Raw genomic sequence first — 24,559 nt, forward strand, 5'->3', positions numbered from 1 at the left:
TGACAGATGAAGAAACTGGGCTTTAAAGAGCATAAATCCAGGTCGCAAAATAAGTAAATGGCACAGCCAGTCTATGCATCTGGGACTTTTCACTGCAGCATCCAAGTCTATAATCACTTTGCATGTATAGAGGAAAGAAGTGGGAAAACTTGAAGGAGAAGCATGATGCTCAGCCAGGGGGTGTGGTGCTGTAGCTGAGATCTAAGGATGCCTAAGACTTGGGATGAAGCGGAAGAGGAGGGAGTAGAACCCCCCAGGCACAGGGTGCTGCGTGAGCAGAGGTTTTGAGGAGTGCAGTGCATGCAAACATGGAGGAAGTGGGCGAGATCCAAATGGAGATGAGAGAAGGGGTGGGGCAGCCAGTTGATTATTTTAATTCCACAAACCTTTGACTTCAGAATCCATTGCAAAGGGTTATATTTTATTAGCTTCTCTTTTAGGGACCTCTTAATACCCAGACCTAGGATAGTGCCTTATCTAGAACACTGCTTTCATGTTAAAGGAATGAATTCATAAGTTGAATTTATGCAAAAATGTATACAAAAATGTGTATATGTGTGCACAAGAAAGAGTTAGGTTTATCTGAGCACAAAAATTGTTCAATAATTGAAAATAAGTTAATAGATAGCTTTCTAAAGAAAATTAGAACATCAGTAGTTACTAAAAAGGCATTCAATCAAGTTAAATATCCATTAGGATAAAAACTCATGAAAACAAAGATTAGGAAAACAATTTGCTTTTCTTTCCATAATAAATAATATACTGTAAAGTTATCATATAGTATATCCCTAATTTTTTAGGCTTTTTCTTAAAAAATATCAGGGAAAGAAGTTCTGTAACTTATTATTTAATCTTATTTTTCTGGAAGTTCTATTCTAACCATTGCAGTTGAGAAATCAATGATACAAATATATTGGAATGATAAAAAACTTTTTATAAATTGTTAAAAAAACTTAAAATTAATAAAAGCATTAATTTCTAGCCAGGGTGGGTTCCAACTACAAATATAATTTTAAAATATATTAACCATTCAGGATAACTAAAGTATGCAAGAATTGTCTTAACCAGAAATGTTCAGTATCTACATATAAAAAAACTATAGAATTTCTTTGATGTAGAAATAAAGACAAACAAATAAACAAACATTTCATGTTCTTGAATTGGAAGATTGAGCATCTTAAAGATGTCAACTCTTTTTTAATAAATTTAATTTAAATCAACTTCCTCCAAATTTTTTCTTTTTTAGAATTTGAAAATATTATCTTAAGGTTTATCTTGAAGAATAAATATAGTAGCTGAGAAAATGTTGAATAAAGATATACAGAGGAGAGAAATAAATCTACCAGATGTGAACTACATTATAAGACTTGGATAACTGTGTGTGTGTGTGTGTGTGTGTGTGTGTGTGTGTGTGTGTATATGTATATATATATATACACACATATATATATAGTACTGTCATAAAAAGAGAGTGAGAACCAGGTGGTGGAGGTCAAAGGGGAAAAAGGAGGGGGCATCTATAATATTCTCAGCAATAAAGATAAAAAATAAAAGTAATATAAATGAATAAATAAAAATCAATACAATGAAAAAGAGAGAGTGAGAAAGCTCTATGTAGCAGAGTAGTTAATCAAGACAAGTTCCTTTAAGGCATCCTATATAATAAAAGGCTAATATGCAAATCAACCAAAATGGCAAATGACCGGTCCCTATGATGCATACTGACCACCAGGGGAGAGATGCTCAACACAGGGGAGATGTCCGACTGCCAGCTTAGGCCCGCTCCCCGTCCCGGACTGCAATAGGGCGCAGGCTGGGCTGAGGGACCCTCACAGTGCATGAATGTTGTGCACCGGGCCTCTAGTAAATATATATAAGATCTGGTCAAGGCAGCAGCCCCAGTCATGAAAAATGTTCCATGCTTCCTAACACATGCTGTTCCCTCAGCCTGGACAACTCATCCCCTTGGTCACTTGTGCCTGATTTATGTCTATTCATCCTTCCACTTAGGTCTTTCTCTAACATCTCACTCAGTTCCCACTGATCCTGCACTATGTCTATGAGGCATCAGGAATTAGAGCATGGACTTATTCTGGAAGTCAGTAAAGCATTTCAGTTTCATATCCAAAGGGTGTTGATTTATGGTTAGAATCCAGCCATGGCTGCAGACCTCTCCTGCACAATGTTATTGTCAGTAACTTGAACAAAGGGAAAACAGAATTTGGCCCATCATGAAAATGTCCTGTGGAATGGCTGACAGAATAAGAATCCAAAATTATCTGACTATGCCAAAGTACTGGTTGAATGAGATGAAATAAGACAGGCTTACATGCAAGTTTCTACAACTTGGAACTATAAATCCATTCATGGATTACATGGACTCATTCAGCAAATACATATTGAGTCCTTACTGCATCAGACAATGTATAAACAGAGGGGGCCATGGTACACATCTTTCTATCCTTAATTAATGAGTTAATAGCTCAAAGAATTGCTTGGTCAGAAGCTCCCTAAATGCAGGATATGGCCTACCTTAGTCATCGTGGTTTCTCCAGCACCTAGTGCAAGGTGATTGGCTGGAGTCTTAGTCAAGTTATTAAAAATTTGGTAGGTAGAAAACAAACAAACAGAAAATATGTCTAATAGATTTCTGGCAAGATCAGAAAATATTGTGGGGTTTGGGGACCCTGTTGGCAGATGCATACTACATTTAAGACTAGAGTAGTTTCATCAGATCATATAATTGTATCAACCTTTCACGGCCATCTCATTGCACTAGGAATAAAATTCAAGTTCTTTGCCATAGTCTAGGAAGAGCCACATAATCTGGTTCTTCTCTTTCTCTGAGCTCATCTATCATCTCACTCCTGCCACAATGCCTTTCTTCCTGGGACATACCAAGCACATTCAGTTCAAACTCATCCCTGTCTTGAGGCTTTGCCCTTGCTTTTCCCTGGGCCTGGACCTCTTCAATCCTGGATTTTCACATGGCCCCCTTCAATCAGAAATCAGCTCCATCACCATCTCCTCACCACAGCCTTCCATGCCAGCCAGTGTAAACCAGTCTGTATTCCCTTGCCACCAAGTTGATTCTGTCTCCCCACTTGTCTGCTATTTATCTAAAGTACTTGGAACAATGTCAAGCCCAGGTACTTACTAAGCAGATATTCAATGAATGAATCTTTGAAATAGCAATAGAGGTGATTATTTAAGTCAAATTGCTTTGGTTGAGAAAAGAGGAAAAGGTAGGTTAGATTGAAAATGTTGTCAATTTATGAAAGTAAAGTTAGTTTGACTTGCTTCACCGAGATAGAGGAATCTGCCTTGAGCCTATATCACCCCCATCAGAGTTTAAGCATGTTTTATTTCTATTGTTTTGGCTAATTATGATGGTTATGTACCATAAATGAAATCATCAGTAGTGTTTATGTCACTCCTAGGAGCATCATCACCATTTACATGTTAGCATACTACATTCATTGATTCTGAATACTGATAAGTCTAAAGTGTCTTAATGAATCTGTGTGTACCTCAGTGGCAGACTTTCCATTTGGATTTCTGAGGTCCTGCAACTTTAGAACAACTATATAAAACTACTTAGATTTAGACAACCAATTTATCAGTTATTGTGTTTACCAAAAGTGTTTAAAATCATATTATAAGGCCATTGCCCTAGCCGGTTTGGCTCAGTGGATAGAGTGTCCACCTGTGGACTGTAGGGTCTTTGGTTCAATTCTGGTCAAGGACACATGCCCGGGGGGTTGTGGGCTCAAATCCTAGTAGGGGGCATGCAAGAGGCAGCTGATCAATGATTCTTTCTCATCATTGATGTTTCTATCTCTCCTCTCCTTTCCTCTCTGAAATAAATAAAAATATCTTTAAAAAATGATTTAAAAAATAAAATCATATTATAAGGCCAAGGAAGGGGTGGTGAGGTTGGGTGGATATGGGTAAAGTGGGGGGGGGGGGGTGTGAGGAGAGGGACACCTGCAATAATGACAACATTTAAAATTTTAATAAAGAAGAGAGGGAAAAAAATCATATTATTCAATTATTTTACTATAATTAATTTCACCAAATTCAAAACACAAAATGTTTCGTTATGATTTTTCCCTTTTCAATGAGGAGGAAAATCCTATATAATAAAAGCCCAGTGACTGAACGGCGGAACAACCAGAATGGCTGGTCAACCAGTCGCTATGATGCACATTGACGGCCAGGAGGCAGACGCTCAATGCAGGAGCTGCCCCCTGGTGGTCAGTGTGCTCCCACAGTGGGAGCGCTACTCGGCTGACTGGGATGAGTGGTGCTCCTACAGTGGGCCAATCTCCGCAGGCCACACCAACCCCCACGAATCCCATGCACCAGGCCTTTATTCATTAAATAATTACCAAGTGTAAAGTGGTACTAATACATCATTAGTTGTGAATCTTCCCCTTATTCTGCATTTTAACCAGGGGTCTCAAACTCTTATTTCATTTTATTTTTTGAAGTGAATTGTCTCTGACAGATAGAAAGTACAGGCATTTGGACTAGTAAAAGATAATCTCTAATCAAAAGTCTTAGAATTAGGACTTAAAGAACTTCAGGGCACTTATGATCTGAACATTAGAATTACAATTTGGCAAAAGTATTTGCAAAGACATTAGAGTCACACCTAATAAACTATCAGAATTACAGATTCTCAAGATAAGGTGTAATTGTTGATTTCCCTGGAAGTATTTGAGTATGCCTGTTCCACCACAAGCTCACCAGGTTTGTTTTAATCGTTTTTATTATTTTAATTTATGCTTTGATTACTAGTTTGAACATTTCCCCATATAATTATTTTCTACTTGCAATTTCTTTCATGTGAATTACCTACAAACATTCTTAAGAGTTAAAAGCATTTCTTAATGACATAGAGATGAATAGAGGTGAAATTAGATGAAATGCTCTAAAGGAGATGAGATATAATAGAGATGAAATGTCCTAAAAGATAGATGCACCATAGTTTATATCTTTTTAATGATTAAGAGTTCCCAGTGTGTACCATTTAGTTTCTAAATGGGGAAAAATAAGCCAATATGTGTAAGTATGCAGTACATATCCTAACATCCACCAGTAACACCTACAAAAAAAAGATGGAAGCTAGATCCTGTCTCCACAGCACTGTCAGCCTACCAGCTCCAGTAGCAAGAACTATTGGAGAGTGGAGGTTAGTGGTTTGGCTCAGAACAGAACAATGAAAAACTTCCCAAGGAACTGTAATTCAGAGCTCAATATCCAAATTAGCTACAAACAAATTTTTAGCTATTTCTGGACTAATGTTTACCTATAAAGCAGAGTATTACTTAGGCATTCTTTATACACATTTTGGGTTTCTGAGTAATTTAATCTATGATTTTCTTTTCTCTTTCACAAATGCATAGATACACAATATATACTATACTAGAAGCCCGGTGCACAAAATTCATGCACTCAGGGGGGTCCCTCAGCCAAGCCTGCACCCTCTCGCAGTCAAGGAGCCCTTGGGGGATGTATAACTGATGGCTTAGGCCCACTCCCCGGGGGGAGCAGGCCTCACTCAGCCTGCAGTTAGACATCCTTAGTGCTGCCTTGGAGCGGGGAGAGGCTCCTGCCACCGCAACTGGGCTTGCCAGCCGTGAACCCTGCTTCTGGCTGAGTGGCGCTCCCCCTGTGGGAGTGCACTGACCACCAGGGGGCATTTCCTTCATTGAGCATCTGCCCCCTGGTGGTCAGTGCATGTCATGGTGAGCAGTTGAACGGCCTTAGCATATCATTAGCATATTACACTTTGATTGGTTGAACAGCCGACCGGACACTTAGCATATTAGGCTTTTATTATATAGGATTCTACTCACCTGACATCACAGAACATTTTCCTGGGGCTATCTTGCTCACCTTACTTCCCCTTCCTAACTTTTGGAGTTTTGACCAAATGTTTCAGAAAAATAGAATCTCTGTTATAATCTCCTATAGTCTTAATCTCTCATCAGGAATATTTGTAAAATGTAATTCTTTACATGGGAACACAATGTAGATTTAGGTATATCAATATTTAAATTCTTTTTAGATCCAAGACTTAAAGTACAAATGCAAAGTGTAAGTCTAGCATATGAATGTGACAATATAACATTTAAATAGATTTAGACTTGGTGTGGCTGATGAGTTCTAGGGGATCACCAGAGCTAAATCTGAAATGTCTACTGATTTAAAGTCATTTATATTAGGCTGTACGGTGTGGTTGCAAGATTTATGAAATTAAAAGGACATTTTAATCTTCTCAGTGCTTCAAAAATAATACAATTGTACTTTGAATTCAGGCGTCAGAAGAAACTGGCAAAGAGTTCAAAATCACAAATTTGTTTTTTGGCTTTATTGTCACATTGTATTACAGACACATAGATGCTTGTTAACTCTCTTGTTAGAGGTGCGTTTGAAAGACAGGGACAGTAGTCTGTCTTTGTGTTTCCAGCACCTACCAAGGAGCTTTGCACCTACTCTGGGCTCAGTGAATGTTTACAGAATCAGTGAATGAGCTGCAGAGTGACTTCCTCATGCACATGTGATGTTTTCCTTTCCGGTTGTCTCTCCCATTCACTGCACATTATCTGTACATTGCTCATTGTGTGTGCATGCATGTGTGTGTGTGAGTGTGCACAAGTTATATTTTTTTACTAATCTCCCTTGCAAAACAGAAGCTCTTTGGCAAAGATATTCTCTGTGGAAGACAATACAATTGCCCCCCTCCGAGATGTCCAGTGCTAATCCCTGGAGCCCTGTGACTATGTTACCTTACTAGCAAAAGGAACTTTGCAGACCTGAATAAGGACCTTGAGATAGGAGATGATCCTGGTTATTTGGGTGGGTACAAGGCAGCCACAAGGGTCTGTAAAAATGGAAGAGGGAGGCAGCAGGGAGAGCGAGAGTGATGCCCTATGAGGATTCCATGACCACTGTTGCGTGTGAGGCTGGGGGAAGGGCCACAGCTGAGGAGTGGCAGCAGCCTCGATGCTGGAAAAAAGCAGGAAAAGGGATTCTCTCCTGGAGCCTCTAGAGAGGAAGGTAGCCCTGTTGACACCTGTTAGCCCAGCAGCACCCATGTCCGATTGTCAGAACACTGTGTGAGGTAATAAACAAATAGAAATGAAGTCACTAAATGTGCGATCATTTGTTAGTGTGAGTAGAAAACTAATACTGTCTCTGACACACCCTTTTATCCCCTTCAGCTTCTGACACAAAGAGAGACTCATATCGTTTGCAGATTCTCATTCTCATCGCTTTCTTTCAGCTCAGTGTTCGCTACCTTGTTCTGTGCTGGAACAGGACGGACAGCATGAATTAGGATTCCTCTGTTTGCAAATAACAGAAAGCTAATCCCAACTTACTCAAATAAATTTTTAATTTTTTTATTTAAAAAAGAGGGGTGCCGAAACCGGTTTGACTCAGAGGATAGAGCGTTGGCCTGCGGACTCAAGGGTCCCGGGTTCGATTCCGGTCAAGGGCAGGTACTTTGGTTGCAGGCACATCCCCAGTGGGGGGTGTACAAGAGGCAGCTGATGGATGTTTCTCTCTCATCGATGTTTCTAACTCTCTATCCCTCTCTCTTCCTCTCTGTAAAAAAATCAATAAAATATATTTTTAAAAAAAGAGGGGAGCAGGCACATCTCACAAAAGTGGGACATCCAAGGACTAAAGTTGCCTTCAGTCCCAGCTAAGATGAGGGCCCAAATCAGTCCACAAAGGCCCTCTGTCTCTCTGGCCGGCTTTCCTCTGGATGGGAGCGTCTGTATTTCTATATTCATATGTTTTCAGTGGCAACACTGACCTCTTTCAGGGAAAAATAGCAATTTGCCCATCTTTGTAGCCTAGGGGTTTGCAAGGGTGCTGTGATTATTCACTGGCACATTAAAAAGGGGCTCCAAACATGTTAGCTTAAGACACAAACACTGCTTTTACTTACCCATGATTCTGCAATGCGGGCAAAGCATATGGGAGATGGCGCATCTCTGCTCCAAGTGACACCAGCTTGAGGCAGCGCGATGGGAACTCAAGCATTCACCTCCCACGACGGCCTCACTTACACAAATTAGTTGGTGCTGGCTGTTGGTTGGAAGGTCAGTTGGGCTGTTGGCTGCAAGACACAGTTCTCCTTCACATGACTGTCCCACACGGTTAGGTTGGGCTTCTTGCACTGTGGCAGTCTTACAGTAGTTGACCTTTGTACATCTCAATGACTTGCCCCCAGCACAAAGGGGAAGCCTCTAGTCTTTATTAAGGTTAGCCCCAAACTGGCACCAGGACACTTGCGCTACATTCTACTGATGAAAGAAGACCACAGGACCCAGCCCACATTTAAGGAGAGGAGACTGCACACACTAGGACCTGACTACCATTGCCGTGGTTCAGTGGGACCCCCAGAGTGCAGTCTATTACGGTGGATAACGGGGCTGTGCGAGTGAGGGTCCAAACAGGACCATGGGGAAAATGCTAGGGACAGTCCCACAAAGGAAAAGGGCTGCAAACAAATCTCAGGTCTCCATAGCAACCATTTCCTAGAGTGCTAGAAAGTACTCCATGAAGCGAAGCTGCCTTTCTCGCTAGGTATCTTTCCCATACAGTTCGTACATTTTCTAGAGTTGGAGAGCTAATTAATAATTTAGGTTTAAAGTTAAGGAATCTCTGACTTTTTCTTATTCAATTTTTCTTATGCTATGAATGAAAATGATGATGATATATAGCAAACGCTACTGCAAAGGAATTAAATTGTGCAGGATTCATGATGAATAAACTGCAATGTGTCTAATCTAGTAACCTTTTTACTGGGACAATTCCTTGGATACTGTGGTGAAATATTTTCACCCTGCTTCTACTTTTTTATGGTTTGTATTTATTCTCCACAGTACAGGTCCCCAAAATGTCAAATTACTAGCGCTATTTTATGGTACTTAGTTTTAAGTTAGAATATTTGAAATGCATTTAATTAATTTTATCTGTTTAGCAAAGTACAATAAGGTTTTTTGCATTAACCAAGTTTTCTTTACAATATAAGCCATGCGTACACTTATGGTGGACTCAAATTACTCTTTATTTGAATTTTGTATTTAATGAATGAACATGTGCTATTGGGGATTAGGCAGGATTTAGGAAATGTATGTATAAGGATTATTTAAGATAGAATTGCCAAAGATCCAGGAATATGCAGAACGTATTTGTTGATTGATTTTAACTGCAGTAAATATGAAGCAATAACAACTCTATGAATTATTCAGAGACCAGTCATCCATGTCAGGATTCTTTAGATATTGTTTCAGAAAACTGTTTGGCAGGGTATTCTTTTTATAGTGTGTTTTTCCCTAGTCCGTGTACAAAAGAGATATAGATCCATATGGAATAGATTAACACTGATTCTTTTAAAATGAAGTTAAACATTTTAAAACATTCAAGTGAAGACTGCATGATCTTTCCTACTAAAGCTCTCTTTGGTAATTTATTTATTTTAAATATTATTTTTGTCTTTCAGGAGGCCTTGTATAGGGAATGTAAGAGATTGATTAAAAACCTGGGATCCCTTGAGGGTGCTTTAGTACTTTGCCTCAAATCTGCACATAGGCAAAATTCCTGATATTATGAGTTGGGATTTTCAGTGTAAGAGGATTTAAAATCTCTGCTGAAGCAAAGGACTTGTTAGCTGTTTCTAAGCATCATATATCAGAGAGAACCAGCTACTTAACAATCGCTCAACTGAAATGGGGCAGGACAGGGCACAGGGAATAAAGGAGACCAATTTAGACCAAGTGGAAGGTACCAAATTCTCTTCAAATGGGCCTTTTATCCTAGAAAGATATTCTGGCCAACTCCAGAAGCAGACAGAATGAATAGTCAGTACTGACATAGGTATGGATCTCTGTATGTGCAGGTACAGCTCACTTTTTAAAGATTTCCCTTCAGTAAAGCGGTTTGAGACACAGTGTTAGAAAGAGTGACTGTTTGGGTATTTGCAGATTTGGAATTAAAGACCCCAATTTTCTACTCACAAGTTATGTGACTTTGAAACATTCCTAATAACCTTTTTCTTTCCATAATAACTTTTTTCTTTTTTTTGTCTCAGCCCCCTACACTCGGGGTTGTTCTGAAGATCCAAGTCTGAATGCCAAAATTCTTCACACACTATCAAGCACTACATTATTAAAATTTTTATCATTATGACAACTACTACTAAAACATGATTTAATAACTAGCCTGTAATCAATTCATTATAAAATCCAAGTGGGTTGGGTATGTTTTATTTTGTGGAAATATATGTTCATTCAGAGAACATACATGAGGTCCAAAGTAGTCAATGTGTTTGTTTCCATTCTTTAAAAAAATGAAGACAAGTGTTATATGATCTCACTCATTTGTGGAATCTAATGAATAAAATAAACTGATGAGTAAAATAGAAACATAGAAGCATGGAACAGGCTGACAAATCTCAGAGGGAAGGTGGGGGTGGGGATGGGATTGGGGAGAGACTAACTAAAGAACTTATATGCATACATGTATAACCCATGGACATAGACAATAGTGTGGGGAAGACCTTGGTGGGGGGTGGAGGTGGGGTAGAGGAGGTAAATGGGGAAAAATGGAGAGATCTCTAATACTTTCAACAATGAAGATAAATTTTAAAAAATACTACCTCTTTCACTATTGACTTTCAAAGTACACAAAATCTGGAGAGATGACTGTACAAATTTTTGTCTGAATAGCTGAGGATTTTATTTTATAAAGTATAACCCAGAAGGGTCGTGGCTATTTGTAAAGAGAAATTTGCCTCCTGGCATCATCTCTTGCAATGACTTTTATCCAGTTGCAAATCTGGCGATGGTGTGGGGTGTGTTAGACCAGCCAGATATTTTCATTCATTTTTTGTTTGTCTGTGTTTCTCTCCCAGCTATCGGCAGGACCCTCATCCCCCGCTACTTTAGCACTGTGTTTGAAGGAGGGGTGACTGACCTGTATTACATTCTCAAACACTCGAAGGAATCGTACCACAACTCATCCATCACAGTGGACTGTGACCAGTGTGCGATGGTCACCCAGCACGGGAAGCCCATGTTTACCAAGGTAAGGGGCCATCTCCAACATGGTTTGTTCTTCTCTGTGTGTATTTAAGGATAATAATGGAAGCTTTCTTCTGGAACTTTGAGCTGATTTCTCATATCTTAGACCTTTTCAGCACTGTGAGATGATCTTTTATGTTTGCAACACGGCTAGACTCTTGGTGAACACTGTTCTCAGTTGTGGGCATGTAAGGTGGAGTCAAGCATGATAGAACCTCAAAATTCAGGGCAAGAGAGGGTCAGCTGCCTATTAAACCCAGGTTACTAAATTAGAATGTTATTAGTTTTTATACAAAAGATCTTCTACAGGTAAGAGAACGTTCTCCCAGTGTTGATCGTCTGATTTGGAGATACACTCCAGTTTATCCAAAGACCACATAGAATCACAATGATTGTCATAATAACATTAGTGCCAAAGAAATTCTATGTGTTACTGAAATTAAACATTTTTAAAGCTAAATTCAGTGTGAATTGGGCAGGAGGACAATCCAACTTACCATAACTCAACTAACTGTAATCTTTAAGGAACACAAAAATATAAAAGAATTTAGGAAATTTGGAGCTTAAAGGTGATTTCCCCAAATTCTGAGAAGTTCTATGATTGGTCAATCAGCAAATGAGCAAGAAGTTGTGAGAGAGAGAATGAGACACATGGGGAGGGGAGGAGGAGGATCAGATAAAAATTTGAGGCAGAATTCCAGGCCCTGTGAAGGATTTGAAATGAAAAAGAAAAAAACTCCACCTATGACCTCTCCCATGCATAGATAATTGCCATATGGTGTGCCTCCTCTGGATAAAGACCTTTCTGAAACATTAGGATCAACCCCTTTATATCTTCTCCCAAGTAGAAAAATAGCAAGAGCAAATATTTAGTCATAGAATCTGGCAAAACAGAAGCTTATTTTTTTAATATATTTTTTATTGATTTCAGAGAGGAAGGGAGAGGGAGAGGGGAAAACATTAATATCGAGAGGAATCATTGATTGGCTGCCTCCTGCATGGCCCTTACTGGGGATCAAGCCCACAACCCAGGCATGTGCCCTGACCTGGAATCGAACCGTGACCTCCTGGTTCATGGGTCGATGGTTAACCACTGAGCCATGCCAGCCAGGCACAGAAGCTTATTTTAATGAACACCGGTTCATTGCATTTTGACTAAGACTCCATGTGAAATTAATTTTTAATATGAATGATAGCAGCTATCTCTTTTCATTAAAAACACAAATGTCCACACCCTCTTTATAGTTAAGGGAAGTTGAATTATCAGGGTTAATGCAAAAGCCCAAATTATAAACAGAAGATGTATTTGTTGCTTATGCACAATATGCCGAAAGAATAAAAATAAAGTGTTTATTGTTTAAAGTATTCCTTGATCTTGTAGGTGCAGTTTCATCTTTCTGCTGTTCACAATGGTGTGAAAAACAGAAGGCAAAGGGAAAGGTCATAAAATGCAAAAGCACATCATCAGATGCCACTGATTATATGATATCTTGCCTTGGCTAATAGACATTTTAAATGCGGGGCGGGAGCTGGGTTTTCTCTTTCTTCCTCTTTGACAGTTGAGCAGAGAGGAAGGTTGTTGTTCAGAGACAAAGAAGTTTCCCACTGTGTGCAGAGCTGGTGCTGGGAAGAGCTTGCTCTGTGGAAAGGAATGATCCCTTGGGTGATGGTTTAATGTGTCTATGTCTCATTTCATTTTGGAGACTTAACACATCTGCTTAATCCTGTAGATCAGATGGGTCCACAGTCCACGTCTAGTGTTGCAAAGTCCAGCACTGCAGAGAAAGCCTTTCTCGGCTGCTTCGTTATCTTTATTATTATTACGAGAGGCCTGATGCACGAAATTAGTGCAAGGGGCTCGGCCCCCGCTGCCTGGCAGCTGCCTCTGCCTCAGTGCCCGCTGCCGTGGCTTCGTCCGGAAGGTCATCCAGAAGGACGTCCGGTCTAATTAGTATATTATGCTTTTATTATTATAGATTTTTGTTAAGACTTAGTGTTGCTTGTAGGTATTACAAGAAAAACACCCAAATTCCTTATGCTTTAAGGGAGCGGGGAGGGGGGGTGGGATTTCCATGATAATTAAATAAAACTTTTGCCATAATAGAGATATTTGCAAAACCTGTGGCCATTGGTAGAAAAATGTATCTTGCAGGGATCTTTCTATATATTTCCTTGATTTGTTTCTTTCTCAGGCCAAAACTTTTCTATAAATGACAATAGTCAGTTGCTCTGAAGATGTAGTGCTATTTATTCAGGGCTGTTTTGAAATTAAAGAGACCCATTCTCCTGGTGAATTGATAAAGTGAGGTTTTTTTTATTCTAATGAAGAAACTAGGGTTTTCTCTATTGCATTCTTCCTCATTCAGGAATGCTCCCCTCTCAGATGTCTGAGTGGTTGTCCAGGCATCCAAGGCACCCCCCAGGAAGACCTGCGCATTCTCATGAACCCAGCTCTCCCAGCCTAAAGCTTCAATTCTTTATTTATTTTTATTTTTTTAAATATGTTTTTATTGACTTCAGAGAGAGGAAGGGAGAGGAAGGGAGAGAAAGAAAAATCAATAAGAAAGAATCATTGTTAGGCTGCCTCTTGTATACCCGCACTGGGGATTAAGACCACAACCCTGGCATGTACGCTGAATAGGAATCAAACCAGTGACTTCCTGGTCCATGGGATGATGCTCACCTTACTGAGTCACACAGGCCGGGCTATCTTCAATTCTTTAGATCACCCATTTGATTCTCCTCCATGGCAAGACCATCTGCCAAATCTTGTAATGAATATTTCCATACTGTGATGAGAAATATTACTTTCTGGGAAATGTAGCTTAGCTATGTGGACTTCGTCCAGATTCTAATTATGCACATTTATTTTTAGAAAATTTGAAAGGGTTCTCTTTTTTTTTTCTCTTTAGTCATTATTATACAACCCAAAGAACCTTTCCCATTTTTCTTTTGTTCTTATGTTAATTAAAAATAACTCATCTCCGTGTCAGAAAATAATCAGGCTATTTAGTAGAAAACAGTGAGTTAATGAACTTCCAGTGTGACAGAAAGAGTTTGGAAGCTGGTGCTTTGTTTTTTTGGGGGGAACTGGCTATTAGTTAGTACATGGCATTACTTAGCACATTGTCCTAATTTAGACTATCAATAAACTCTAATTCCCCAAGTAGCATTTGAGCCAGTGGTTCTGAGTTGCTTTTATGAAAATTTGGTCAACTGGTGAATCAAAAATCTGCCACAGTCCTAATCAACAGTAACACTTAATATTCCTCAGGAGCATAGTACACATTTTGCAATTTCCTGAGCCTCGCAACATTATAGATTATGGATAAATATGTAATTAGAGTTTTAAAACACACATTAGGAAGCCTTTCTTTTCTGTATTCAATTTCAAGACAAACAGAAAACAAGGCTTAATATCAGAAGTGCAATCACCAAAGTTTTTACAATCAAAGACCCTCAAATTCTATATTAAGAGTGCAATACTGGCAGGTGCTGAGATGAGCCCTCTCTGGGGTATGTGTTGGGTGACTTTTAGGTTTTACAAACTAGAACAATAATTACAGCCATTAACACCTTTATCACTTCTTTAAACACAGACTTATTTATTTTTTGGTCTCAATTATTTATGATGAAATGGTTTGCCACTATAGCCAGGTATCGTGGAAGTGCATCTATCTGAATACTTATTCTTGTCTTTGACCATTAGCTCATCATGCTACCCTGAGCCACATTATACCACATTCTACTCCAGGATTTGGACCTTGTACTCTTATTCTGAATACCAAGTTATTACAGATAATAACCATATTGCTCTAATATATGCATATATGTGCATTTACACAAACAGTGTCTCTAAGTAAAATACAATGAGCTTTTTGCAACTGTTAATCTAAAAGCACTAATTAGTACTTCCTGGTTGGTGAACCCATAGGTTTTGGGGGAGCTCTCAGGGTATGGAATCTCCTTATCCCTTCCCACATACTTTGCCCTATGCATCTCTTCCATCTGGCTGTTCCTGAGTTGTATCCTTTTATAATAAGCTAGTAATCTACTAACTAAAATAATAATTATTATAACACTGTTCCGTGCATACTGTTTCAGGCATTAAGACCAAGACAATTAAATAAATACACATTTAAAAAGCACATTTTATTTCATAAAAGCTCTATGAGTATTGTATTATATATGTAACTACATGGTCCATATTGCTTCACAATTAGTCAGAGAAAGAAAAGGGTTAAAAAGCTACCAGTTAGTTTGAGAAATGTTCTTTTTTAGTTCTCTCATCCCTGGCCTAGTCTCAAGCTAGCACGTGACATGCTGAATGCCTGCCAGCCTCTTTCTTGTTGATCCTCCGGAGACCATCTGTGCTGGGGGCATTGATTAGAGTGTGTCTGCTGGGATTACATCTTTTCGGTTGCCATGCCAACTAATCAGCTGATTTTGGTTACCACAGAAACAAAATGTCAGAGCTCATAGTACGGTAACATGAATTCGGCATAACAGAAAATGTTTTCTTAATTGGGGACCCTTTTGATTTTGGATGCCAAGTGAAAGGCAGTTTTCAAAAAAAAAATGGTAACTTTAGATAAAAGCTACATTAATTGTATTGATTAAGAGGAATGCAGAGAATTTTTCTGAAGGGAAAAAACATTCATTCTCCTGTATAAGCTATGCCCATTTTTCTACCATTTCCAAACAATATATATATATATATATATATATATATATATATATAGAGAGAGAGAGAGAGAGAGAGAGAGAGAGAGAGAGAGAGAGAGAGCCTCCATTCCATTTGCTGATTGTTGCCTATAAAATAAATCACAAAGATTTCAATTTCCTTTAACTTCCAAGATGGGGGCAGGAGGTGGAGAGGTTTCATAGGCTTGGGAGGAGGCTGTGGGTGTAATTACCTGAGGAAGACCAGCAGTGACCAAACTCTCTTACAGTCTTTCATTTAGAAAAACACCCTACACAGTCAACTCAGATTCAGTTCTAAGGACTATGCTATCCAATATGATCTGCCCTGGATACACTGACTCCTTGGTTTTGTCTGAGAAAGGAGGAGCCCAAGGCTACTTGCAACTTTCCCTTTTTAGCCCCCAGTTTGACTGCAAGCAGTGTCCTCAACCAGTGTGGTGTGTGATCTCACAGAAAACAAAGAACACAATTTAACTTGGCCTTCCAGATCTCCAATCCAGTCATTCATCGGAAGGACCACATCCAGGTCTTCCCATTATATTCTATTCCAATACCGGTAAACCAGAACCTCCTTCTAATCTGGGTTTGTGGTTCCTAAACACAAAATAAATAGATTAGATCATTTAGAAGCATGGCTTTAACTGGGCTAATATTTGTTTAAACACCCAATAATCCTCTTTCTTAAAGGAAACCAAAACAGGATTATAGCATCCAAATATTTCTGTTCTGTATTGCCAAGGTATTTCCCTGTCACTCGATGGCGATGGTTCCCTCCTTATTGTGAAAGCCTTCACTGCAGGTAGCTTCCGTCATGCTAACACCCAGGGGGATTGTGTGGCTTAATCTCCATGTAACTCTTTGGAAACCCTTGGTAAATTAATTCTAATGCTGAGATGCTCCAGGGAGTGGTTTGGGGACACTAAAGTCTTTCCTATTTCCGGGGGCTCCACTGTCATGGCTAAGATCAGAAACAAGGCTCTGAAGACCATTCAACTAAGGAGTGCCGGGGCAAGGTGCCCAAATGCCTGAAATTACCCACAGATTCTGCTAATTGGATTTGAGTTAGGGGTCTTCACCCAGATTATCAATAATTATCTTACAGTGCTTCTGAGACCTTTGATAAAATGAAAATGGCAGGCATTCATAGCATCTTTCTTAAGTAGTGCCCTATCAACACACATTGCTAGTTCTCCTGTACTGGTCTTTGCAGCTTGCTTAAAGAAAATACTACCTTACATTAGAGTCGACCGAAAGCACAGAACCCAGTGCCTAGGACATAATTGGAACTCAATATGGTGGCTTTTTTGTATTAAATTCCCAGAGGGAAAAATGAGTGTTAATATTTCATAAAAGGTTGATATAAATAGTTAAATACATTCATAGACTATAGTTTTAGCTATAGTTTTAGAAATGATCATATTCCCTATTGACCTTATTGTTTTTATGTGTGTGGTTGTTGTTGTTGTTGTTTTGTGTGTGTTGTTTTCCAAAAACTTGTGTAGCACAGTGATTTCCAAAGTTTTATGTGTTTGTTTTTAGCATAGGAAACCTTGCTTCGAAAAAGCTTGATCAGAAGCTCAATGTATGAAAACAAATAAAACTGAAGTTATCTGGTTGAATTTAGAAGATGGGAAGGGATCTGGGAGTCCAGGTGGACTCTAAGGTCTTCTAAGCAGAGCCCCCGAGATAGCTCTCCTGAACCACTAGGTCTCAGATAGCTCTACTGGTCTATGATTCTGTGTTCTTCAGTTGCATTTCTTTTATCATTAGAGCTGTTGTTTATAGCCGAATATGTGCTTGCTGCAATCCTACGCAGTCTACATACAAAATTCCCTTTAACATGTCTTTCCAACAACCCTGTCTGAGGATGTTTTTATCCTCATTTTACAGATAAGGAAACTAGAATTTAGGGAGTCTGATGTTCCCAAAGTTTAAAAATGAGTGAAAAGTAGAGTCAGGATTCGAATCTAGTACTTTCTGATATCAAAGCCTCCATCCAGTATTTTGTACTGCTACTCTGAGTCCAGCATGGGCTGAATAATGAGTTGTAATGATTTAAGCTGGACCAATGTGTGACCACCACTGCCTATCTTACCAGTATAGTCAAAATAGGCTCAGTGGTGTGGGAGTGCCTAGTATTTTCTTCCATTTAAAAGTCATTAACAGCCGAAACCGGTTTGGCTCAGTGGATAGAGCATCGGCCTGCGGACTGAAAGGTCCCGAGTTCGATTCCGGTCAAGGGCATGTACCTTGGTTGCGGGCACATCCCCAGTAGGGGGTGTGCGGGAGGCAGCTTATCGATGTTTCTCTCTCATCGATGTTTCTAACTCTCTATCCCTCTCCCTTCCTCTCTGTAAAAAATCAATAAAATATATTTTAAAAAAATAAAAGTCATTAACAGTGAAAAGAAAGGCAAATAAAATAATAACTACATGGGAAAAAATGATTTGAATATCAAAAGAAGATTGAAAAGCTCCCCTATCATTAATCAGTTTATCAAGGAAGAGAGCTCCAATAAGTATTTTTTATTAATGATATATATTTTTCTTAGAAAGATAAATTTTCCACCCCCCCACCAAAGGCTGGCCCTTTATGCAAGCAGAATTTGTCATTGCTGATACGATGTAATTTAAGGAATAGACTCTAAATATGCTCTAACTTTTATGTCAGTAACTGATACCCACACACTTGGGTTAAGCATTGCCCTCTGGGTTTTCTCTTTGGAAATGAGAACTTCTAGTTGGGTAATCTTATAGTATCTCACACTTCAGCATAAATAATTTTATTAGATACTTTCTCCCAAAGTAGGATTAACTAAAATTAAAACAACAGCTCAAGCTCCTATTGTCAAAGGATCATGAAAGTGGGGGGGGGGGGGGAGTTGATAGGAGGATACTACTTTGTGGGGTCCATATTCTGTGCCATGGGTTTTGGACATAATCTTTCTGTAAGGTGGGTTTTGTGCCCATTATTTACAAGTGAGGAATAGGGTTTCAGTCACAGCTAATATGGTCGTTAATAGACCACATCAGGTAAGCAGCTACACTGCCCTTTGAACTTACTGACTCTTGAGCTTGTACCTGGCTCAGTATGCCATGGATAAGCCACTTGTGTCCCATTTTGTCAAGATCCAGAGCCACCCAAGGATAGTCAGGGAGGCCATGTTGAGTAGCTGACATGTGACTTGCAAAAATACAGCATTCTCTTTCAGTAAAGGAAAGTGGTATACACTAGGAAATGCAGGTTACTATGTCAGAGTCAAGGGGATAAATATATTCTGCTAACAGGCTTCCATTGCACTCTGTAACTGGAAAGAAAAGAGATGAAACTGCTAGCAAAGAAGGTGAAGGAAGGAAGGAAAGGAGGGAGGGAGAGAGAGAGGGAGGGAGGGAGGGAAGGAAGGGGAGGGGGGAGGGAGGAAGAAAGAGTGGAAGAAAGAGAGGAAGAAAGGGAGAGAGAGAAATACTGTTGTAATTAACCTAGTTATTAATAACAGGAAATGAGCAAAGAAAAGGCCAAATATTATGGGCATGTCATTTGGGCAGCTTTGCCCGGAAGATGGAGCTTTACACTACCCAGGGAGCCATGCGTTCATTCCCAGCAGATCGCTGGGGAAGGGAATGGACATGTGGGAGATAGACTATCCATTCCCAGAAAAGTTGCAGGGACTAGTAAAGGTGTTTTCTGTCAGTCACACCTGGGAACAGGTCATTGGCCGGAATGGGCTTGGCCCCTGCAAGCATGGGCAGATTCAGGATACTTAATTCCCTGAACAAAGGAGTTCACGCTCTTGGCTCTTGGTTGACTCCTGGCTTGTGGGGCTCTCATGCTCCTTCTTCCTGGCATTCACACACACACAACGGGGTAATGGACTACAACTAGCCTGATGTTAAACTGGACCCAGCTGCAAGATGGAACCAATACTCTGGACACTGGCTTTGCTTTTAGCTCTCCCCAAATCCCAATTACACTTCTTCTAGGACTGGATTAAGGGAAATGGGGCTTTGGAAACCCAGGGATGTAATTCTATGGAAATAAGAATCACTCATTCTCCAAAACAAAAACAAAAATATGGCGTTCTCCAGGTGCATAACCAATGAGTGTGTCATTTGTCTCGTCTAGGTGTGTACAGAAGGCAGACTGATCCTGGAGTTCACCTTTGACGATCTCATGAGAATAAAAACGTGGCACTTTACCATTAGACAATACAGAGAGCTGGTCCCAAGAAGTATTCTCGCCATGCATGTAAGTGCTTTCCTTTCTCTTACACTCTCTTCCCTATTACCCCTCATTTCACTCAGGAGAAGTACAGTTTCTCTGTGAAAGAACTCCGGTAGTCTTCACACTTTACGTAATGAACTCTAAATGTTGAGTTTTTCCCTCATCCACAGGCCCTTTTTCTCCTCCTTTGTTTTGAGTGTGGTGAATTCTGAGCCTTTTTTTTCTTTTGAAACTTTATTATTTTAAACTCTTAAATTGAGGTTACCTCAATAAACAGTTTGTACTTTTCTTTAATTCAGTTTGGTCATTATCCAGTAATGCTCTGCCTGGGCTAATAAACCTGTTATTTATAATCGGGGGAAGAAATAAAACAAGAAGTAAGAAAAACAGTTTCCAGTTTTGATTAGAACCATCTGAGGAGACATGGAGCACATGGACCTCATCTCTGTGTCCACAGGAATTGGCCCTTTTTAACTAGTGTTGAAATGAGCTGGGATATTTGGGGTTCTCTTGGTTTCCATTGGACATAAATCACATCAAATTTATTGAACACCAACTAAGTGCAAGGGTGGATTTGATGCCAATCTAGAGACATGTTTTAAAGGGAAGACTTGATGGGAGCTAGTCAGATACAGTCCCTGAAGGAGTCAAAAGGCATTGGCTTAATTAAGTCCCTCCTCCTCCATAAATAATACAGCATTTTCCTTGAAAAAGCTTGGGAGCAAAATCACTTATCGAGCCTGATTTTTAAGACCCAAGATAATCAAAAGAGAATAAGTTAACAGTAGCTGGCACTTGTTGGGTGTTTCCTATGCCAGGCCTTGTGATGAACATTGTATGAGCATCATAATTAACTCCCCCAGTAACTTAGAGAAGTGAGTTATCATTCATTATTCCTGTTTTAGAAGTGAGAAAACAGGCTCAGAGAAGTTCAATCAGTTGCCCAATGGTTTTTAGACTGAAAGTGGTAAAATCAAGATTTCAACTCAGCTGGCTCTGACTCCCAAACCTGGGATGATAAGCCAACTGTCTTCTAACTATCCGACTCCAGGCCATCCCTGCAGGCTTTTGTCCTCAACCCTCTCCTCCTGACTGGTTAACCAGGTCTCTGCCCGTGAGCTTTCTTCTGTGACCACCCCCATACTCCCACTCCCCTTCTCCACTGCTTCAGCCTCTCGTGACCTAAGTTTTCTCAATTTTCAAAGCCCACTTCACATCTCCTTGAAGCAGTCTGAGTAGCCATTCTTATTATTCTCAAAATAGAGTTGGGAACCTGAGCCCTGGAATGAGATCACATAGGTTTGTATCCCTGCTCCTGTGTGACCTTGGGCAAGTGACATGACCCCCCTGTGCTTCCAATCCCTCATCTATAACATCAGTACAGTAATAGAGTCTATCTTGGAGGATTGGTTTGAGGACTAAGAGTCAATGCATCTAAAGAACATAGAATAGTGCCTGGCACATAGAAGGTCCTCTGCAAGTGTGACAAGTGGCTTACAGAGGCAGCAACCACATCTTTTTCTTTATTTATTATTCTCCTATTGTCTGACTATAATGTAAGTTCCTTGATGTGGAGCATGACTACCTGATGCATCTCTATATAGAACCAGCTCTTCCTGGCACACGGGAGGTTCAATAAATAACCAGAAAGGACCTAGAGGTGTCCTGGCAGGTCTTCACATCCCTTCTCCTGAAGACTCAGGGCCTCTCATAGAGTAAGTGAAGTTGTTTCTCCCCAGATGTGAAAGCACTGTTGATCCACAAGTGTCCTTGAGCATTATATGCATGTGTCTTGAAATGTAAATTAAATTATCTCCAGCAAACTGGCCCTCTAAGGAAAACCCACAGCGTCAAGATTGCATTTCTTAGCAACTGTAGTGCAGTCTGAGAGTTTCTTGAGACCATCTTGCAGGGATAAAATGTATGACTTTTTTTCCTGTTTAGGCACAAGATCCTCAGGTCCTGGATCAGCTGTCCAAAAACATCACCAGGATGGGGCTAACAAATTTCACCCTCAACTACCTCAGGGTAAGACCAATGTGATGATTATATCTCCTGGTGAGTTGGAAAAGTCCTTTACAGGTTTATATATTTCTTGAACCAAGGAGTTAAAATGAGGTAATACAGCAGAATGTGTGTGTGTGTGTGTGTGTGTGTGTGTGTGTGTGTGTGTCTCGACAGAGGAAGGAATTTAATTAACAAGCATCAAACCTAGCCTTTGTCAGGATTGAGCTTCCTCTGTACTTTTGTATCACTCTCGGAATGAATTATTCAAAGGCAAGCAATGTTTGGCATCAGATGCTTTGGTAGTATGTCTCTTTTGGTCATCTCAAGTTTCTAATGTGCTCTTGTGGAGTTCACGGATTCTGCCTCTCCACCCAGGAGCCGTTCATCCTGAAGAGACTTGGTGTGTTCTCCAGAGAGAGCACCTGAAGAAATTCCAACCAGTGCTGTAACATAGACATGCATTTCTAAGTCTTCCCAGAGAGCTTCTGTGTGACATTGTGACAGATTTTTCTGGTTTAGATATAAAGTAAGTTTTTATTTTAAAAAATTAAGTGTTGCCCTAGCCGGTTTGGCTCAGTGGATAGAGCGTCAGCCTGCGGACTGAAGGGTCCCAGTTTCGATTCTGGCCAAGGCCACATGCCTGGGTTGTGGGCTCGATCCCCAGTAAGCAGGAGGCAGCCGATCAATGATTCTCTTTCATCATTGATGTTTCTATCTCTCTCTCTCTCTCTCCCTCTCTCTTCCTCTCTAAAATCAATAAAAATATATTTAAAAAAATAAAAATAAATAAAAAATTAAGTGTTAGGGAAACGTTCACTACCTACATAATACTTACAGCCTCCGTATTTGATCTAACAGGATAGAATATGTCACAACAGTTTTTAGTGGAATTGAACTTGTCACATGGTAGGCAAGGGATCTGGTTTCCTTCATAAAGCAAACATTGTCCTCCAGAGTCAACCAGAAGGTCCTTTGCCTCTGAGTTGCTGAGTTCCTTTATTATCATGTGTAGCGTTCACTTCTCCAGGGCACCCATTGCATCCTAAATCTTATGCTTTCATTTCTTTATCCTTAAGTGCTCTGCAGGTTGGGGAATTTTGTTTTGTATTCACGATCATTTTTGTGTGTGTTGAAATGCTGGCATGCTTTGGCCAGACCTTCTCTTCTTTCAATTAAGAGTCATTTGGACAAATGCTTTCAAGTCATGCACTCATTGCCATGTGCCAGGTGCTTGTTAGATGCTGAAGACTCAAAGGCCATGGCCCCGGCCATCAGGAAACTCACTCCCATGAGGATCAGGCCCATAAACAGAGAATATTATGTACAACATGGTAAATACCATGATAGAAGTTTCCAGATGGAGTTATGGAAGTACAAAACAGAGACATCTCAGAAGAATCAGAGAAGGACTCCTGAAGGAGATGATGACTGAAGTGAGAGTAAAAGAATGAATAAAGGGAAAGCAGAGGAAAGGGCAGGGAGGGCATTTCCGTCTGAAGGAAAAGAAGGAGCATGGACTCAGGCGTGAAATTCCAAGCAGTTTGATGATGCTGGGACATGAAGTGAGAAGCCAGGACAGGCAGGAGAGAGTTAGTTGGGAGTCACGTCTTGGAGCAACTGGCTGGCCAGGTACTGGGCTAGGAGCCTCTGGTTAAATATGAGGATGGCAGGGTCCTCCTCCTGGGTAGAGGGAGAGGATACCCTTAGTATTCAGCCTAGACGTCCCAGAGCCAAATCCAAGCATGGCAAGAGCCAGTCAGCTTCACGCCCCCCACCTCACTTCAATACCCTCGCTGTTCTGACAGATCCAAGCTAGGTTGTTCTCAGAGGGAAACCAGAATCTGCTCAGGTGGGATGGGTCGACAGGAGAGTGCTCCCAGCCAGGTTAGCTGGGGCTATGTTATCCCGAAGCTTCAGGCTCTGCATTCAGACCTGGCCCCCCATGGGGATGCTGGCACAGCGGAGTGGGCAGCAAGGCCTGGGAAGTGAGGGTCTGTGGAGCTGTTCTCTCTGCAGGAATTTAGAGGGTTGCTCCGCACTGCTTGGCATGTCCTCTTGTCCGGGACCCTGAGAGGTTAGGTTTCAGCCATCTGGAGATGCCTCTCCTCAGGCAGATAAAGAAGTTCCACACGGTGCGTCCTTAGCTGACCCGCAGAGGAAGCTGGGACTTTGGCGTCTATCCTAGACTTGGTCACTAACCCTCTGGTGAGATCTTAGATTCTTGATTCTTTGTTATATATTTTAGCTGCATTTAACGCAGATGAATGCATGCTAGGTTTTCTCTCTCCCTCCAGCTTCTCTTATTGTCATCAGTAAAATGGTGGCCTTTATCCTGGGGTCAAAAAAGCCCAGCTGGTGCCCAGGTCCTGCAGTTCTCTGATTCTAGCTCAGGAAGGCTGAGGAGGCAATACCTGCAAAGGGGTAAGAAGAGCACCAGCCCTTCTCCTGACAGTGATACAGGGCAATATACAGGAGCGTTTCAAAGACCACCATTTCATGCAGAGCTTGCTGCATGCTGTGCT

General features: G+C 40.4%; 1 protein-coding gene across 10 annotated transcripts in view; it reads left to right on the forward strand.

Annotated features, from left to right (window-relative positions):
* The window catches only part of LDB2 (LIM domain binding 2), a 325,876-nt gene that overhangs the window by 243,629 nt on the left and 57,688 nt on the right, over nt 1-24,559 (forward strand). For all 10 annotated transcript variants that reach the window (XM_079771044.1, XM_079771047.1, XM_079771046.1 and 7 more), the window contains 3 exons: nt 10,937-11,109; nt 19,932-20,054; nt 21,975-22,058. In XM_079771044.1, the coding sequence (XP_079627170.1) occupies nt 10,937-11,109; nt 19,932-20,054; nt 21,975-22,058 (380 nt within the window). The remainder of the gene's footprint in view (nt 1-10,936; nt 11,110-19,931; nt 20,055-21,974; nt 22,059-24,559) is intronic.

This window comes from Cnephaeus nilssonii (assembly GCF_951640355.1).
Source record: "Cnephaeus nilssonii genome assembly, chromosome: 1".
In the NCBI taxonomy this organism is placed as follows: Eukaryota; Metazoa; Chordata; class Mammalia; order Chiroptera; family Vespertilionidae; genus Cnephaeus; species Cnephaeus nilssonii.